Source organism: Scomber japonicus, chromosome 19 (assembly GCF_027409825.1).
Source record: "Scomber japonicus isolate fScoJap1 chromosome 19, fScoJap1.pri, whole genome shotgun sequence".
Taxonomy (NCBI): domain Eukaryota; kingdom Metazoa; phylum Chordata; class Actinopteri; order Scombriformes; family Scombridae; genus Scomber; species Scomber japonicus.
Genome location: NC_070596.1, coordinates 25896195 through 25915861, shown reverse-complemented (window position 1 = coordinate 25915861; position 19667 = coordinate 25896195). Strand labels below are relative to the sequence as shown.

Genomic DNA, 19667 nt, shown 5'->3' with positions numbered 1-19667 from the left:
TTGTTGCCTCCGAGTGCCAGTAAACACACACACACACACACACACACACACACACACACACACACACACACACACACACACACACACACACATCCCTGTTAGCTTTCAGCACATTAAAACTCTCTGTCTCCTCTCAGTCTGCTGGAGCCGAAACACTTACACACACTCTACTCTCATTAAATTATAATGCTGTAATGATTCCTCCTGTTCTTACTGACCATTAGAAGATCCTTCATAATGCACTTATATTTTAAAATGTACCGGTAAGTGACGGAGGACTAAACCTGAAGCTAATATGAAGCTTCAGTCGTCCAAATGAGTCAAATCTTCATCTTCTATGTTTCAGCGTTACAGTGTTTTTAGTAGCAAAGTCTTTTTGTTACTATACTTCCACCACAGCTCAACAGGAAACACTAAGAGGGAATCTGATGCTATAAAAGACTGTAAATGTGTCAGATATCACTTGATATGACTAACTCACACTGTTACCATAGTAACTATAATAACTATAGTAACTCACACTGCTGAAGCTCAATAGAAGCTGATCAGAGACTTTTAACCCTCCTGTCGTCCTCAGGTCAAGGAAGGACAGGAGAAAGGGATGAGGAAGGGAGAAAAGAAGGAAAGAAAGGAAGAAAGGAAAGGAGTAAGGGGAGGGAGGGAGGACAGGACGAAGGAAGAAAGGAAGGAAAGGAAAGGAAAGGAGTAAGGAGGAAAAGAGGAAGGAAGGAAGGAAGGGACGAATGAGGGAGGGAGGAAGGAAGGAAGGAAGGAAGGAAGGAAAGGAGTAAGAGGAGGGAGGGAGGACAGGATGAAAGAAGAAAAGAGGAAGGAAGGAAGGAAGAAAGGAAGGGACAAATGAGGGAGGGAGGAAGGAAGGAAAGGAAGGAAGGAAGGAAGGAAGGAAAGGAAGGAAGGAAGGAAGGAAAGGAGTAAGGAGGGAGGGAGGAAGCAAGGAAAGGAAGGAAGGAAAGGAGTAAGGAGGGAGGGAGGGAGGGAGGAAAGGAGGAGAAAAATGTGATATATCAACTTCAATCAGACTGGATTCATTCTTAAAGGAGGGAGGAGATTTTAATGGAACATGAACATTTTGCACATTTGAAGCTTTTAAGTGAGACAAAAAGGCATTTATTGGAAGATCATCATTTCCTGAATTAATACCAGTTATTTTACTCCACACATAAATCATCAATTTGGCAACTTTTTTTTTCCTTTTAACTTTTCATTGACCTACATTACAGATAAACGACGAGGATGGCACATTTAAATAGATATACCTGTGAGAGAGGAAGAGGAGGAGGAGGAGGAGGAAGAGATTAATTAAGACATAACGATGATGATGAAATGACAACTTCCTGCTCAGTGCTTCTATACTCGTTGCTCTATTCACTAAAAACATTATTATCATTATCATTATTATTATTACGCTGTTCGAACGGCTTTAACCAACAGAGTAAAACTTCTTACGTCTGCTATGAGCGTGACTGTGACATCTTTACAAAAAACAGGTGACATACACACACATATATATTTATAATAACTCGCACACATGTTCACACGACGACTGGAAAGTTTGACTTAACTTCAAAAAAAAAAAAAAAATTAAAAAAGAAAAAAATCGACGTGTTGTGTGCAGCAGTTCCCTTCAGGGCTCGAAGCTTCGTTTTTTAACAGCTGTGGATTTTTGAATGAGAGTGATGATCTGTTTGTACTTCCTGCTTCCGCTTCCACTTCCTGTTTGATGTGTGATCCTGAAAAGAAAAAATGCATTGACGGGGATTTCCTCCAGCCGTGTTTGCATCTCCTTTCTTGCACCTTTTTTTTTTTTTTAAACCGTCAATGTGGATAAAGCTAAAAAAAGGAGGAAGGAGGGAAGAGGAGGAAGGAGGAGGAGGAAGAGGTAAAAGAAGAGGCGGGATGGGTCATTATTTATGAAATTAAGTCAGAGAAGTTCTCGCTGTCGTTTCCTCCACCGGTGTGTGTTGGCGTTAAGCTCGTCCCGTCAGCTCCAGCTGGTTAAAGGACGTGATGAGGGTGTAGTGAGCTCGCTCCTCGTCCGTCAGCTCCATGTTTCCGGGCCTGACGACCAACGCCACGTTCACGCCGACGTCCTCGGCCGCTTTCGCCTCTGCAACGACAAAATCAAACAGTCAGCGGATCTCATCATCAAGATTAGGATTTAATACGAGCTGAAATATCTTTTATGGAGCTTTTCCACCAGACAGCTCTAGCTTGGGTTTTTTCCAAGCGAGCCGAGCCGATACTAAAATGTGACGTCAACAGACTGCCGGACGCTGTTACCCCTTTTCCACCGAGCTGGAGGTGGTGCTGGTTCAGAGTCAGAGCCTGACTAAGCACCGGTTCTTTGCTTTTCCACCACCAGTGCTCCTGCCCCGAGCCTCAGAACGGGAGCCAGAGCGAGCACCAACTCTTTGCTGGTCTAAAGCAAGAACCGATTACGTCAGTGGGCTGGGAGCAGGGCTAACGTTTATTAGCCGGCTAGCGGGGTTAACGTTCATTAGCCGGCTAGCGGGGCTAACGTTTATTAGCCGGCTAGCGGGGTTAACGTTCATTAGCCGGCTAGCGGGGCTAACGTTTATTAGCCGGCTAGCGGGGTTAACGTTCATTAGCCGGCTAGCGGGACTAACGTTTATTAGCCGGCTAGCGGGGTTAACGTTCATTAGCCGGCTAGTGGGACTAACGTTTATTAGCCGGCTAGCGGGGCTAACATTTATTAGCAGACCAGCGGGGCTAACGTTTATTAGCAGACTAGCGTGGCTAACTGTCATTTACAGAGGATTAAACATTTGTTGATTAAAAGTACTATTTTTATCAATTTTTGACTGAGCTGTGTATTGATAAATCCACAGCGCTGTCCGAGGTGCTGAAGTAGGAGATGGATTTGTAATTGCGTGGTTTTCTCTTTATCTGTTAGTTTCATTTTGGACCTGTTATAAACTATATACTATAAATACTCAATTTCATATCATATAGTAGCCTTATTACTCTATAGCAGGGGTATCAAACTCATTCTGCCCAATTTCACTGGTCCAGCCCAATCTAAAGTGAGCCAGACCAGTAAAACCATTGCATAGTAAGCTACAAATAGTATATATTATAACTTTACTGTAATAAACCATAGGGTTACCCTGCTAAGAGATGCTGATAAAATGTGTCCAAGCCCACCGAGGCAAATTTGTCCTTTAAATCTGAATCACTTTGCAAGTCGATTATCTCAAGTTGGATGATTACAAGTTGATCAGAAGCCTTTACTGTGAATGTTGAGTGAGAATAAACTGGCTGCAGGCTGGTAAACATTCAGGATGTAAACAATGAAAAACTGAAAATACTCTGTAAATGTTTTAAGAGGACGAAGCTCGAGGATGAAGCTCGAGGACACTCCACTAACCTCCTGTTGTTTGAGGTTTCAGGTAAACTTTATTTACACATAACTGCAGGTGTAACAGCTCCTTTATTTAATTAAGACGATAATCACTATAACTAAAACAGGATCACTATTAAATCATATTAAAGAATAAAAACCTGATTCCAGCAACATGTTGGATAAACTTTTTAAATACTAAACATATTCTGGCAGCTACAGGAAGTGTTTGTGAATATTACTCACCTCGAGTGACGTCTGTCAGGAATGTGATTTCCTCCGGTTGGCAGCCGATCCGCTCCGCAATTCTTTCGTAGCTTTTGCTGTCGACCTTTGCACCTATACTGGTGTCAAAGTGACCATCGAATAACTGAGAGGAGAAATAAAACACACATCTTATTAACCAGAAGAAGATATATCACATAAAAAGCTAGAAGAAGGAAGGAAGGAAAGGAGGAAGAAGGAATGAAGGGAGGGAAGAAGGAAGGAAGAAAAGGAGGAAGGAAGGAATGAAGGAAAGGAAGGTAGGAGGGAGGAAAGAAGGAAGGAAGGAAGGTAGGAGGGAGGGAAGGAGAAAGGAGAGGACAAAGGGAAGAAGGAAGGAAAGAAGGAAGGGAGGAAGGTAGGGGGGAGGAAAGAAGGAAGGAAGAAAGGAAAGAAGGAAGGAAGGGAGGAAGGTAGGAGGGAGGGAGGGAGGGAGGAAAGAAGGAAGGAAGGAAGGTAGGAGGGAGGGAGGGAGAAAGGAGAGGACAAAGGGAGGAAGGAAGGAAAGAAGGAAGGGAGAAAGGTAGGGGGGTGGAAAGAAGGAAGGAGGGAGGGAGGAAAGAAGGAAGGAGGGAGGGAGGAAGGAAGGAAGGAAGGAAGGAAAGAAGGAAGGAAGGAAAGAAAGAAATAAAGGGAGGAAGGAACAATCAAAACAGAGGGGGTCAGTTTGACCCGGGAGGATGACAGGAAGGTTAAATATTTAGTCCTTACATCTAAAACGTCTCCTTCCACAGAATATCCAAACAGAAGTTTCTGAGCCTCGACGCTGCCGGACGAGTAGATGAAGACTTTCAGGCCTTTTCCTCGCCATCGCTTGATAGACGGAACGACGTCCGGGTAAATCCTGTTTACAACCACATGAAATATTAAACATTAAATCCTAATAATTCAATTTCATTTTGTAAAGGCACAGTGATTCTTTTTATATTAATGTCCTCTAATTGTCACGATTTATGATGAATTTCAGCAGGATTTACAGATGTTTTCTAAATATTTTGTATTTTTTTTTAAATATTTTGTATCTCTTTCTGATACTTATAGATATATTTAGGGCTGTCAAACGATTAATTTTTTTAATCGAGATTAATCGCAGAATTTCCGTAGTTAATCGCGATTAATCACATTTTGAATTGCATGTTTAAAATCCTGTTATTTTACATTTGAAGGCAGTTTTAAGCCCATAATGTAAAGCATTTCTTACCAGAGTGTCTTAACTGGGAATCAATCACGGCTCTGCTGCGACTCCCACACTCCAAAATGGTACTTTGGTGGAGCTGAGGCTCGCTTGGCTGCACCTGGGTGTTTAGCGTGGAGGTGCTAACTCAGACTCGACGTACTCCGGTGGTAGTTAAACTCCGTTTGACACAGGTTGGATTTTACTTTTGACTTGTCAACTGAACCATCTGGAAGTGTTTTAAAGTTAAAGAAGCCGTTCAAAAGTCCAGTAGCTCTCTTACTTTCCATCAGCGCGGTAGGTTTACTGCAGGAGGCCACTTCAAAGCATAGCGCTACAGCTAGAGGAGCCGTCTACGGGTGAGTAGAAGGGGCAAAAAGGCTTGCAACATTAAAATGTGATTTAAAAAAATGTACGCGTTATGGATTGCATTAATCTAATCGCGATTAACACGTTAACGCTGACAGCCCTAATTATATTATATTTCATATTGTAGTAAAAACATGTAATATTTCAATTAATTCAGACTGGATTTTTTTAAAGGGGAAGTGAGGGGATTTTAACATTACCTGAACCTGATCCAGAGTGAATATGAGTCATTTTTTACACCCAAACCAGTTTTAATTACAGTATTTAAAGTATTTTTTTCCACTTTAAGAACGGCTTTCCCTTTTATTACAAATGTTTTGTTAATCTAATAAATGTAAACAACTAACACCAAGGTATTAGTCTATTAGGAAGCTCATCAAACAGGCTCTAATGTGTCTGTGCTGCTATTCATGTTGGGGGTTTTTTTGCCTATATTTATTCACATTTTGTCAAATTCACACTATTAAAAGTCTGCTGAGTCAACTATTAGCAGCTCCTGTTGTGTAATCTATCCATAAAATGTCCAGACAACGATCACTGGATGATTTCTGAGTGGATTTACGGAGGTTTATTAGCGACGGACGCAGAAGATAATGTGACATCCTCAGGAAGTGTAAGTCAAGACTCAAATGAGATTAATGATATTTCACTGTGCCTTGCCTTATACTGAAGCTCACAGCTGTAGAGAAACACATCTGAGCTGATTCATTCTTTATATTTTAAGATATTAAACAGCATTAACGTTCCCTTACAGCCTTCCTACTAACTCAGGTTTTAACAAAGCGTTAGTATAAAATGTAGTAATAAAAAAAATCGATCAGCGTACTTACTCGCCTTTGATTCTCCCCGCACTATAAGCTGCTCGCCACATGTGACCCTGCAGTTGTTTGAGTGCTGTGGACTTCCTGTCTGAAGCCATCTGCCACAGCACATTATCCATTACTTCCCTAATGGCCTTCTCCTCGTCTGTGTGAACCGTCTGGTCCACAGCGTGGACGGGGCACGCCCGGTGCTGCTTCATGTCCTCTTCCATCTGAAACAACAGGCAGGGAAGTTTAACAGAGGAGCTTTATCGGGTTAGGTTTTATATTGTTGGGGTTATAAACTCTTCAGAAGTCCCAGAAAACTTAAATTATTGTTCATTTTCAGGTTTGAGGAGCACAACATTGTTCCTGAGAGTATAAATCTGAATAAATATTTGTTTAAAATCGAGAAAATCTGTTTTATTAGATAGATAGATAGATAGATAGATAGATATATAGATAGATAGAGAGAGAGAGAGAGAGAGAGAGACAGAGATAGGTAGGTAGGTAGATAGATAGATAGATAGATAGATAGATAGATAGATAGATAGATAGATAGATAGATAGATAGATAGATAGAGAGAGAGAGAGAGAGATATGAATAAATAGTGGAAATAATAGTTAGTTTGAGTCCTGTGCTGATCTATTATTACATTTAATTTGAGCTAAGTTTAGACATTGTAGGAGGAGGACTCATCACTTCAACACACAAACAGTCATATAATAAACTTAATTATGTTTGTCTGGGAGATTGAATGGAGAGCAGCTGGAGTAGTAGTACAAGAAGCTTCATCAGTTCATGTAACGTCAGACTAGTCCGAGCTCGTCTGACTATAGATGAGTATCTGGATAAAACTGCAACCCCACATCAGGACACGTTGAAATATTTTTGGTTGTTTTGGCACAAAAATAAAACGTCTGCTTGTTTGAGGGAGTTAACATCTACACTGAGGACATTTTACTTTTATTTATTACTTCATTCATGCAGCTATTTGTGGTTTAATTGCTGCAAATGACGATTATTTTCATTATAGGCTGAGACTGAATAAATTAATTGTTTAGTTGAAATATTAAGAGTAAGCTTAAAACTTTCCTTTTTGATAAAGCTTATCGTTAGGGCTCCTAGAGCTCTTAGCTTATGCTGCTATAGGCTTAGACTGCCGGTGGACTCCCATGATGCACTGAGCTCCTCTCTCCTCCTCCCTCCCTTTATCTCTCTATCCATCCATCTATATCCATTAACATTCATGTTCTGTTAATGCATTCAATAACCTAAACTTCTTCCCCGGAGTTGTCTGTGCTTTCTCGTCTCACAGGTAATCTGGGCCTGTAGACGTCCGGATGACAGATTCCAGTCCCGGACCTTCTAGCTTCATTGTGCTTCTCTCCTCTATCCTTCCTTTCTCTCCTCTCTCTCCTCTCCTTCCTTTCTCTCCTCTCCTTCCTCTCTCTCTCCTCTCCTTCCTCTCTCTCCTCTCCTTCCTCTCTCTCCTCTCCTTCCTCTCTCTCTCTCCTCTCTCTCCTCTCCTTCCTCTCCTTCCTCTCTCTCCTCTCCTTCCTCTCTCTCTCTCCTCTCCTTCCTCTCCTTCCTCTCTCTCCTATCCTTCCTCTCTCTCCTCTCTCTCCTATCCTTCCTCTCCTTCCCCTCTCTCCTCTCTCTCCTTCCCTTCCTTCCTCTCCTTCCTCTCTCTCCTCTCTCTCTCCTATCCTTCCTCTCTCTCCTCTCCTTCCTCTCCTTCCTCTCTCGCCTCTCCTTCCCCTCTCTCCTATCCTTCCTTTCTCTCCTCTCAACCCCAACCGGTCGAGGCAGATGCTCTCCCACTCTGAGTCTGGTTCTGAGGTTACTTCCTGTTAAAAGGGAGTTTTTTCTCGCCACTGTTGCTCATGTGGGAATGTTGGGTCTCTTTAAAGTTAAAACCTGAAGAGTTCGGTTTAGAACCTGCTCTATGTGTAAAGTGCCTTGAGATAACTCTGTTGTGATTTGGCGCTATACAAATAAAAATTGATTGATTGATTGATTGATTGATTGAAATAGTGAAGGAAAGAAAATAGTAAAAAATGCTTCTTATTATTTATTAGAGCTCATATTGACGTCTTCAAGTGTCTTTTTTTCTGATCAAGAGTCCAAAAAATCCTAAATATATTCAGTTTACTGTCATATAAAAATACAGAAAAGCTTCAAATCCTCATATTTAAAAATGTTTTCCTTTGAAACGATTATTATATTATTGAAATAGTTGCTGATTAATTTTCTGCTGATCAACTAATCAATTAAATAAACAGTATGGAGGTTTTCCTTCTCTTTACCCTTACTGACCCCGTTATAGGAGACCAAAGGTAACTGGAATATAATCAATTTAAGTTAATTTAAGTTTCCTGTATCTAACATTTGATTGCAAATACTTAAATTAGAATAAATCAATCTCATGTTTAATGTAGCAGCAGATGGAGGGAGGCTGTGTTGAAATAAATAATCTTCTATTTGAAGGTAAAATGCTAAATAAACAAAAGCTTCTTAGAAAAATGAATACCACTATGACCACTACTAAATGAAACAAGGGGCAAAGTCTTCCCTCCTTCACTGCTAAGCTGTTGAGGTATTTGTTTCAGACTTAAGTGGACTGAGTGTACAGACACCCAACCCTTCTGAGTGCTGATAATGTAAAGTATAAACACTAAGTGACTATTAAGCTGAGTTACAACCTGCAAGAACTTTTAAAAATCAAGTAAAACTTCTCCTTAAATCCAACAGAAACAAAAAGGAAAAACAGGGTGAATAATAAAAACAAAATAAGGGTTAAAAACTTATATATTGATGCTTTTTCCAAGTGTGAATCTGTATTTTACGATAACTCTGATAGGACTTGAACGCCTCTCTCTTCTCCACCAGAAACACAGAAAAAAAAACCCCAACCCTTCTGAATGCTGATAATGTAAAGTATATATACATTAAGTGATCATTAAGCTGAGTTACAATCTGCAAGAACTTTTAAAAATCAAGTCAAACTTCTCCTTAAATCCAAGCAGGAAGTGAAAAAGCTCCAGCAAACACTCGTAGTAGAGAAGAACTTTATTAATAGACCAGAGCGTTTCAGATTGTGGGTCATCCTGCAGGCCCAAACGCACTGGTCTATTAATAATGCTTTTTTCCCCTTCTCCATGCACCTTGGAAATAGGTGAATGCCAGAAACCTCCGACCCACCCACACACCCACACACACACACACACACACACACACACACACAGACGTACCTGTTTCTTTAGAAGATGAACATCCTGTTTGCACTCGTCTTCTTCCCAGTGAGTCGACAGGTAATCTTCAAGATGTTCCCTGATGTACGGAAATAAGATATCCTGGAAATAAAAAAGGACAAAAAATACAAATAAACTGGGTCAATTTATTCACAATGTATCAATATGAGATATAAGTTGAATATTTAGTAATTTATTCATATTTGTTTCCATCTGCTGTGTAAGATTTTTGCCTTAATAGAACCAAAATGAACTGTGATGCATTCAGGTCATAAGGGAAGGATGGGAGATATGTCAACTAGGTTTAAGATCACATTATCTAATAATAATTAAAGTTGACAGTGTAGATTTTAGTTGGTTATGTAAGGCTCTAAAAATACTGTGTTTTCACTGTTCATTGTACAATTATGAGCATTGAAATTTGGGTTTAGATACATTGAACGATGGATTTTTGCTTACTTGAGTTTGTTTGTTTTTGTCGTTTACATGTTATAAAGTAAATTAAAAAACCTGATATTCAGGAGCTTCCAGAAAATATGTTCCCAAATCATATTTAAAACTTAGATACTGATGCTATTTCCAAATGGGAATCCATATTTTAGAATAACTCAGATATTAGCATCACATTTTTATTTAAGTACATTGAACGATGGACTATTGTGTGCTTGACTTATCCATTTTTTGTTAGTTTTTTGGCATTTATGTGTTATAAAATAGAAAGTCTGATATTGTTTTTAAAGTTTCCAGAAAGGTTAGACTTCCCTAATCATATTTAACCCTAAAACAGGCAACATTCACCAGGAGATACATACATATATACATTTTTTAAATACATTAATAGGGAGCAACGTTCCCTGGTGGAGATACAACTCATAAACAATCCAAAATATACAAAATATTTTTAAAATTATTTGTTGAACTGTTTTATTTAGGTGCAATTGAGATGCATAGTAACATCGAAGTGAATAAAAAGTAAATAAAAAGAATAATTAACATCTCATTTTCCACTCCTGCCTGTTTAAAGGGTTAAAAACTTGGATACTGATGCTATTTCCAAGAGGGAATCTGTATTTTATGATAACTCTGATATAAGCATTAAATTTGAGTTTAAGTACATTGAACAATGGATTATTGCGTGCTTGAGTTTACAATTTTTCAGGATATAAAATAGAAAAATCTAATATCTTTAAAACTTTCCAGAAAAGTCAAACTTCCCACATCACATTTAAAAACTTGGATATTGACACTATTTCCAAGAGGGAATCTGTATTTTACGATAACTCTGCTATCAACTGAACGCCTCTCTCTTCTCCACCAGATGTGTGGACTCTTAAATATTATAACATGCATATTACAACATAACGTGCTGGCTAAACAAAAAGGAAAAACAGAATGAATAATAAAAACAAAATAAGGGTTAAAAACTTATATATTGATGCTTTTTCCAAAGTGTGAATCTGTATTTTACGATAACTCTGATAGGACTTGAACGCCTCTCGCTTCTCTACCAGACTCTTAAATATTATAACAAATATATATTTTAACGAGCAGGTTAAACACAAATGAAAACAGGGTGATTAATAAAAAACAAAAAAAAACTCACCTTAACAAATGTGATAGGTGTGGTTGTGCCTTCAATGTCCAGCAAGAGTGCGCTGGTGCAGGCAGGGATTGAAACAGTGGCCATTTTTTTAGGGTTAGGGGCCTGCAGAAAGCTTCACTAAAGGTCCTCTCCGGTTGTCAGAGCGGGAGCCGACGAGTTAGTAGGGACCGGAACCTGGAAAAGGAGTTAGTCCACCGGGTTATGAGGCAGTCAGCAGCTCAGTTTCATGGCCTCCTCCTCGGCTGCAGACACATGTTCAGACTGTCAGAGAGGATCCAGCTCAGACTGCTGTCACTACAGCAGAATGGGGATGGGAGCCGCGCATGCGCAGGAGGGGCCGATTGTTTTGTTTTTTTGTTTTTTGAACGCTAGGTACGGTGAGTGCGCAGGGACAAACTACACACAGCCGCCAAAAAGCACACGCCCCAATTTTTATCTATTTACATACTGTTTGGAGAAGGGGGGAAGGAAGGAATGAATGACAGATGGGAGGAAGGAGGAATTGACAGGAAAAAAAGAAAGAAAAAAGAAAAAAGGACAGAATGAAGGAAGAAAGAGAGGAAGGAAAGAAAGTAAGAAGAAAGAAAGAAAGAAAGAAAGAAAGAAGGAATGAATGAATGAAAGTCAGATGGAAGGAAGGAGGAAAAGACAGGAAAGAAACAAACAAAGAAAAAACAAAGAACATATGGGAGGATGGAAGGAAGGAAGGAAAGATGGAAGGAAGAAAAAGAGAAAGAAAGAGAGAAAGAAAGGACAGATGGATGGAAGGAAGAGAAGTCAGGAAGAAAAGATGGAAGGAAGAAAGTATGGAAGTCTACTATTGTCTTTTGCACTCACACAATTTTATTTTATTTTATTTTATTGGTTTTATTGCGTGGCTATTATTTTTACTCACGTTTTATGTCTTTAATTTATATTTTATATGTAATTGTATGCCTCATGTGAGCTGTTATGTCTTTTATTTATGATGTCTTTTTTTATTCTTCTGTACAGCAATGTGGTTGTTTTAAAGTGCTTTAAAGCTGGATTGGATTTTGCACTTCATCTTTGTTCATTATTGTTTCTATTCATGCTCTTTCTATTTTTTTGCTATCCACTTGCTACTGCTGCTGCAATAATATACATCTCCCCACCGTTGGACTAATACAGGAATAGTTTATCTTATCTTAATATATATTAAGTCATATAATAATTCACACTCCTGTACAGTAGATGGCGGAATGTACCTTTAATGTTGGTATCGGTTTCCTCTAGTGCCACAAAAGAAGAAGAGGAGCCTGATGAAAACAAAAACGACGCTGACTAAAATCACCTTTCACAAACTGTAGCAACAGAAACTCATTTATTTTTTACAGAAGCACTTTTTATTATTTTGGCTGCATTCAGTGTGACGTCGCTCCTTTTTTATTCCCTAATAAGGGCAGCTACTAATCAGCATCTGGCGCTTTAATTAAATCTAACAAACATATGATATAAATCAGCTGTAGCTATTAGCTCACTGCTTCTGACGTCGCTTTGAGTTTCATAGCTTGTGTTTTTTTTTTAATTTAGGTGACAACTTTTTATTTTTTTAGTGACTCTAAAACAACAACAGCAACAACAACATCATGTCGGATGATTATGAATTCAGTGAAGACCCGACCCCGACTAGGATGGAGGAGGACGGAGAGGCCAACAGCGACGACCCGATGTCTGCAGCCGGGGACTGCGGCCCAACGGGGGGCGAGGCCGAGGGCTCGAGGATAGACGCCAGTAAGAATGAAGAAGATGAAGGGTACGAAAATATCCGTTACACCAGTGTTCCACAGAATTACGTCAACACATTAGAACGTTACACTAGCCATGCAGGTAGATGCTATTAATAGAGCACAGCTGTGTTATTATATGTTAACACCAAATGAGGATAGTTCAGTCTGCTGCTGGTGACAGGATAACAGTGGATAATAGTAACTAAGTATAATTTTGAGGTATTTGTACTGTAGAATAGACTAGAATAGAATATACACACTATACATTTGTGCACACATCCGTACAGTAAGTAAAATGCCTGAGTTACTCTGCAATGTGCTGTATGTTGCATGGATTACAAATAAATAAATAAATAAATAGCATATGCACAGTATGGTGTGTGTGTGTGTGTGTGTGGGAGGGGGGTGTAGTATTTCCATGTGATGCTACTTTCTACATTTCAGAGGGAAATATTGTACTTTCCCCTCCACTACATTTATATGACAGCTTTAGTTACTTTTCAGATGAAGATTTGACACAATGGATAATATAACAAGCTTTTATAATACAACACATTGTTAAAGATGAAACCAGTGGTTTCTAACCTTTGGAGGGGAACCACTGGACTAAACTAGCTAATTTATAAAGTATAGTGAACTAGCTAACTGTATATAAAGTAGTGTAAACTAGCTAACTGTAAATAAAGTCGTATAAACTAGCTAACTGTATATAAAGTAGTATAAACTAGCTAACTGTATATAACGTAGTGTAAACTAGCTAACTGTAAATAAAGTCGTATAAACTATCTAACTGTATATAAAGTAGTGTAAACTAGCTAACTGTATATAAAGTAGTATAAACTAGCTAACTGTATATAAAGTAGTATAAACTAGCTCCACCTCCAGCAGCTACAACAGTAACATGATGCTCTAACACTGATGCTTCACTATTAATAATCTAATGATGTCATATATAATAATATATCACTACTTTTACTGTAATACTGCATACTACATCACTCATAATACTGCAGTACTTTTACTGTAATACTGCATACTACATCACTCATAATACTGCAGTACTTTTACTGTAATACTGCATACTACATCACTCATAATACTGCAGTACTTTTACTGTAATACTGCATACTACATCACTCATAATACTCATAATGTGTATTTTTAAACATTTAATACTTGTGTTCCTGCCCTAAAACCTTTTATTTTGTCATCAGGAAAATGTTTGTTGGAGGTCTCAGTTGGGACACGACTAAGAAGGACCTGAAAGATTACTTCTCTAAGTTTGGGGAGGTTGTAGACTGCACTTTAAAACTGGACCCGATGACCGGCCGCTCCAGGGGCTTCGGCTTCGTGCTCTTCAAAGACGCCGAAAGTGTTGACAAGGTATTATCCTGCTCCGATAAGTAATGTTTTACACCACATGTCATTTGCAAATCAATACACATGTAATACCACATTTACAGCACTGATTTATAATGTTAAATGTATCTGTTACATAGGGAATTAATCTATTTTGGGTTTATTGCCAGCTCCAATGTGTGCCTCTCATATAATATTACATTTGAGTCACAGAGCTAAACATTTAATCTTCCCTGGTTGAAGGACATTTGACAACACTTCCTGCTCTTCTGATGGTATTTTCTGTTTCCTTTTTTGATGAAGGTTGCCACACAGAAGGAGCACAAACTCAACGGGAAGGTCATTGACCCCAAAAAAGCCAAGGCCATGAAGAGCAAGGAGCCTGTAAAGAAGATCTTTGTCGGCGGTCTCTCTCCAGACACTCCTGAAGAGAAAGTCAGAGAGTACTTTGGTGCCTTCGGAGAGGTACGCGCAACCTTTAACTACTGCAGATTATTATGTTGAATTTGTATTTAATGCTCTATATTACTTTGTTTCTAGTGCATCTACATGGCTGTCTAGAGCAGAGGTGTCAAACTCATTTTCATTCAAGGGCCACATACAGACCAATTTGATCTCATGTGGGCTGGATCATTAAAACGAAGAAAGGAAGGAAAGAAGAAGGGAAGGAAGGAAGGAAAGACAGGCAAAAGGAAGGAGGGAAGAAAGGAAGGAAAGACAGACAGTAAAGGACGGACAGACCGATGGAAGGAAGGAAAGAAAGAAAGAAGGAAGGAAAAAGGGAAGGACAGATGGAAGGAAGGAAAGAAAGAAAGAAAGAAGGAAGGAAGGAGAAAGGGAAGGACAGATGGAAGGAAGGAAGGAAAAAGGAAGGTAGGGAAGAAAAAAGGAAGGATAGAAGGAAGGAAGGTAGGGAAGAAAAAGGAAGGAAGGACAGATGGAAGGAAGGACAAAAGGAAGGAAGGAAGGTAGGGAAGAAAAAGGAAGGAAGGACAGATGGAATTAAGGAAAAGAACACAGGAAGGAAAGTGGGCCAGATTGGTCCCCTCAGTGGGCCGGTTCTAGCCCGTGGGCCGCATGTTTGACACCCCTGTTCTAGAGCTAATAAATCAGAATTCACCTGCTCTGTAGCTCCTTTATATTAACTTTAATTCATGGTTTGAACAGGTGGAGTCTATTGAGCTTCCCATGGAGAACAAAACAAACAAAAGAAGAGGTTTCTGCTTCATCACATTCAAAGAGGAAGACCCAGTCAAGACGATCATGGAGAAGAAGTACCACAACATCGGACTAAGCAAAGTACGAGCCCTTATTAACATCTTTCATAATGCATACATGAACAGAACAGGAAATACATCAACGTACCTTTTGTTCCCTCAGTGTGAAATAAAGGTGGCGATGTCTAAGGAGCAGTACCAGCAGCAGCAGTACTGGGGAGGCCGAGGCGGATACTCGTCCAGGTCTCGAGGTCGAGGCGGCGGTGAGTAGAGAAAACGTCTGTGGTTCCGCAGAAAGACTCGAATCACGCTACCTGTTCATCTATTGAGTCCTTACTGAATAATAATAATGTCCTAACCCTCCTGTTGTCCTCTAGTCAAGGAAGGAAGGGAGGGAGGAAAGGAGGGTGGAAGGAAGGGAGGAAGGAAGAAGGAAGGAAAGGAGGGAGGAAGGAAGAAGGAAAGGAAAGAGGGAAGGAAAGGAGGGAGGGAGGAAAGAAGGGAGGAAGGAAGGAAGGAAGGAAAGGAGAAAGAAGGAAGGAAGGAAAGAAGGAAGAAGGAAGGAAAGGAGGGAGGAAGAAAGAAGGGAAGGAAAGAGGCAAGGAAAGGAAAGAAGGAAGGAAGGAAGGAAGGAAGAGAGGAAGAAGGAAGGAAGGACGGTGGAAAGAAGGAAGGAAGGTAGGAGAGAAGGAGGGAGGGAGACAGAAAAAGAGGAAGAGAGGAAGGAAGGAAAGAAGGAAGGGAGGAAGGTAGTGGGGAGGAAAGAAAGAGAAAGGAAGGAAGGAAGGAGGGAGGGAGGAAGAAGGAAAGAAGGAAGGGAGGAAGGTAGTGGGGAGGAAAGAAAGAGAAAGGAAGGAGGGAAGGAAAGAAGGAGGGATGGCAGAAGGACAGACGTAAGGAAGGAAAGAAGGAACAGTCAAAACAGACGGGGTCAATTTAACCCGGGAGGACGACGGGAAGGTTAATAAAGTGAAGGACTCAGACATTAAACTTTGTGTTAATTAATAAATGAGTGTATTGTAATTAAACAAGTTGAAAATCCTGATTTCATAGCTTGAAGCTTCCTAATTCATCCTCTCCACACAGCTAGTTAATTAGTTTTGAACATTTACGACTAATTTGACTCTTGTCACTCTGTTACTGTTACTGTTCACTCTACATAGATAATGGGTCTCATTTTATTAGTTATTTTTAAGTTAATTACTCATCATTCATGGTGTCTTTGATCCAAGTCTGACTGATGATCTTTGTTACATGCCATTCTCCATCTCTGTCTCTATTCCCATAATTTCCACTCATGTTTTCCTCTTATTTCCTCTAATTTCCTCTTATGTAATAATAAATTACATCAAAAAACAGATATTAAGATTTGATACTGGCAGATATTTTTTTATGGAGTGAAACCAGTGATGGATGGATGGATGGATGGATGGATGGATGGATGGATGGATGGATGGATGGATGATGGATAGATGATGGATGGATGGATGGATGGATGATGGATAGATGATGGATGGATGCATGGATAGATGGATGGATGGATGGATGGATTGATATTGATGGATGATGGATGGATAGATGGATGGATGGTTGATGGATGATTGATGGATGGATGGATGGATGGATGGATGCATGATGGATGGATGGATGGTTGATGGATGATTGATGGATGGATGGATGGATGGATGGATGCATGATGGATGGATGGATGGATGATGGATAGATGGATGGATGGATGGATGGATGGATGATGGATAGATGGATGATGGATAGATGGATGGATGATGGATAGATGGATGGATAGATGGATGGATGGTTGATGGATGATTGATGGATGGATGGATGGATGGATGCATGATGGATGGATGGATGATGGATAGATGGATGGATGGATGGATGGATGGATGGATGATGGATAGATGGATGATGGATAGATGGATGGATGATGGATAGATGGCTGGATGGATGGATAGATAGATAGATAGATAGATAGATGGAAAGATGGATAGATAGATAGATAGATAGATAGATGGATGGAAAGATGGTTAGATAGATAGATAGATGGATGGATGGATAGATAGATAGATAGATAGATAGATGCTAGCCACTTGACATGAATAACAATATAAAATCAGTGAGGTAAGTAAAAAGAAACACAATTTAAATACAATTAAAGGCTAAATTATTTACTATAACTGAATAGTCACTTAAATGTACGAAATAATTAAAAACTGAATAGAGACTACAGATATATCCATAATAGTAGTATACACTGCTCAGTGGTATTAATATGTTATAGTATACTAGGTGGATATAGCTATTGTAGTGCAGAAGGTGCCTGATCATCCACGGACATTAGAGTTGAGGTCATTTGATTAAAAATGTGATGAAAAGTATTTAATTTAAATTGGATGTGATTGCAGGTCCCAATCAGAATTGGAACCAGGGTTACGGCAACTACTGGAATCAAGGCTATGGAAATTATGGCTACGGTAATCAAGGCTACGGAGGATATGGTGGCTATGATTACTCTGGGTACAACAACTATTACGGCTATGGTGACGACAGCAGTAAGTAATCTCATTAGTGAAACACCCTGATGTAGCGTAACATGCTTCAGCTTCATATCATCCCTTCTTTTTATTCTCTATTATTTGTTCTATTACTTTACTTTGTTATTTTGTACCACTGTTGTAGATCAATCTGCTGGATACGGCAAGTCGCCACGACGTGGTGGTCACACCAACAGTTACAAGCCGTATTAAATGGGGAAACCCTCATATTCAAGTAGGTATGTAAGAACAAAAATACACTACTTACTTAAAATTTAAAGTAGTTATATTTACTTTGCTGTTTGGTAACATTATGTATAATTTCCTCTTATAAATTTCTTTTTCTCAGCACCCTCAAGTGCTTTACAGTAGTGGTAACATAGAGGCTACAGTCTTGTGGCGATTATTTTAACAGCCGGCCTTCTGCTGCCTCTTTTGCACCTTCTTTTCTTTTTTTTTTTAAAACTGTAAAGTTAACAGGTAAAGTACTGCTACTACAGTAAATGGATGCCAAAGTTATGGATGTGCAAGGAAACAGAAAAGGAAGTATGTTGTCTCCTAACTCTGACATACCTTGTTTGTACCTGCCAGCGGAGCTTCCTTGCAGGCCATGAGCTGACTCCCAGATACTCTCAGGGCCCGCTCAATGCGGACCGGGTACGAGAAGCATACGCTCTCGAATGCTGCCATTTGGTATGGTCTTACAACATCCTGTATCAGCATTTCTAAACTAAACAATATGGGACACGTCCAGCTTTGTCATCTTTCTTTCCATTTTAATTTGTTTGCAACTGTATGTAATGTAAAACTTAAATTATACACATGTAATTGTCATTTTTTACAGGCCCTTACTCCCCCACAAGTAATGATTATAAATATGAAAGTAATAATAACTTATTTGCTTTTCAAAGGATACGTACAGCATTCTCTGGACTTTCCAGTTCCTTATTGTTAATATATGCATTCCTAATCTTATCTAAAATGCTTGTTTCTTTATTTAGCTCTTGTAGCCAGTAGTCCATGAGCTAAAACCTGGTTCGTATTTGGACGCTACTGTGTTGGGGGATAAAGTGCTTTACTTTTGTGTACATGTATTGTTCTGTTTTGTGTTACTGACAGCGATGGAAAAGACTCCTCTTTTGTTAATTTTCCTGTAACAAATTTTCCTCTTAACCTTTTTCGTAAAACAAGAAGAATCAAAGTGTCACCACACTGCCACAGAAATTTGCATGTAATGCTTTCTTTAATGTGTACTTTTCAAATCAATTGAAGGTTTCTTCTATTTAATATTTTTTTGGCTTTTGACATTTCACTTCAGGATTTCTAGCTTTAATGGACTTTTTAAAACTGTAAAAATGTTAAAATAATTTTGTTTTTTCTTATCATTTTTTACATTGGACATTATAAACACGGGGGATTCCTATTTTGTTTGTGTTTTTTTTTTCTTTTTTTAACAGATTTGTGTTCATCTATAGCTGATTTGTGTCTGTTTGTTTTTCGTAGGTGTCAGAGCGATGAAAGGCTGCTGTCAGCTGGTGGAGCATTGGCCACAGTGATGATGGTATCCAGCAAAGATCACTAGCTGATTGTAAGAACATAACTGAAGAGCACTACATTTCCTCTATACTTAACCGGAGTATTTGTTGGATCTTAAAATTTTGTTGGATTTTGACGTTTTTTGCATTCATTTTAGATCACAGCAAAGTTTTAGCTTTTTTTTGTTTGTTTGTTTGTTCGTTTGTTTTTTGCGTTTCTCATCCCTTCCTTGTTTTTTGTATTTAATGTTCTCAAATTGCTGTTTTTGTGAATTTGCTTCATTTATTACATAACTTGAAATGTTAGATTGTTTGGAACAGAGCACAAATATATATATGTGTGTATATATATATATATACAAATATATATTATATATTATATATATATACATATACATATATATATATA

At 39.0% G+C, this 19667-nt stretch overlaps 2 protein-coding genes across 11 annotated transcripts; one reads left to right on the top strand and one right to left on the bottom strand.

The window, feature by feature from the left end:
• Positions 1-1063: 1063 nt before the first annotated feature.
• On the bottom strand, positions 1064-11142 carry enoph1 (enolase-phosphatase 1). The gene is made up of 6 exons (XM_053340067.1): positions 10848-11142; positions 9245-9346; positions 6020-6222; positions 4358-4490; positions 3629-3752; positions 1064-2128 (listed from the first exon to the last, which is right to left on the bottom strand). Exons 1-6 carry the CDS (start codon positions 10929-10931, stop codon positions 1989-1991), a joined length of 786 nt encoding a protein of 261 aa, XP_053196042.1. The 5' UTR covers positions 10932-11142; the 3' UTR covers positions 1064-1988.
• A 998-nt stretch (positions 11143-12140) lies between these two features.
• Positions 12141-19602, top strand: LOC128380295 (heterogeneous nuclear ribonucleoprotein D0-like). 10 transcript variants are annotated; one of them, XR_008323483.1, is made up of 9 exons: positions 12141-12621; positions 13810-13978; positions 14258-14419; positions 15122-15253; positions 15335-15434; positions 17595-17741; positions 17863-17962; positions 18315-18416; positions 19227-19601. XR_008323483.1 is itself a non-coding variant. In XM_053340065.1 (8 exons), exons 1-7 carry the CDS (start codon positions 12455-12457, stop codon positions 17934-17936), a joined length of 945 nt encoding a protein of 314 aa, XP_053196040.1. In that variant the 5' UTR covers positions 12141-12454; the 3' UTR covers positions 17937-17958; positions 18315-19602. The 10 variants fall into 10 exon arrangements, 9 of the variants coding, with proteins under 9 accessions (XP_053196040.1, XP_053196037.1, XP_053196036.1 ...); XM_053340065.1 differs by having other exon boundaries at positions 17869-17958; positions 18315-19602; XM_053340062.1 differs by having other exon boundaries at positions 17866-17958; positions 18315-19602.
• Positions 19603-19667: the final 65 nt, after the last annotated feature.

Excerpts from the sequence above, each read along its gene's own strand:
- enoph1 (XM_053340067.1), bottom strand. The coding sequence starts at position 10,931 with ATGGCCACTGTTTCAATCCCTGCCTGCACCAGCGCACTCTTGCTGGAC. Across the intron at positions 3,753-4,357 it reads TGGAAGGAGACGTTTTAGAT|TTATTCGATGGTCACTTTGA; the intron begins GTAAGGACTAAA and ends TTCTCCTCTCAG. Across the intron at positions 2,129-3,628 it reads CCTGACAGACGTCACTCGAG|AGGCGAAAGCGGCCGAGGAC; the intron begins GTGAGTAATATT and ends TTGTCGTTGCAG.
- LOC128380295 (XM_053340060.1), top strand. The coding sequence starts at position 12,455 with ATGTCGGATGATTATGAATTCAGTGAAGACCCGACCCCGACTAGGATG. Across the intron at positions 14,420-15,121 it reads ACTTTGGTGCCTTCGGAGAG|GTGGAGTCTATTGAGCTTCC; the intron begins GTACGCGCAACC and ends TGGTTTGAACAG. Across the intron at positions 17,742-17,862 it reads CGGCTATGGTGACGACAGCA|TTGTAGATCAATCTGCTGGA; the intron begins GTAAGTAATCTC and ends TTTGTACCACTG.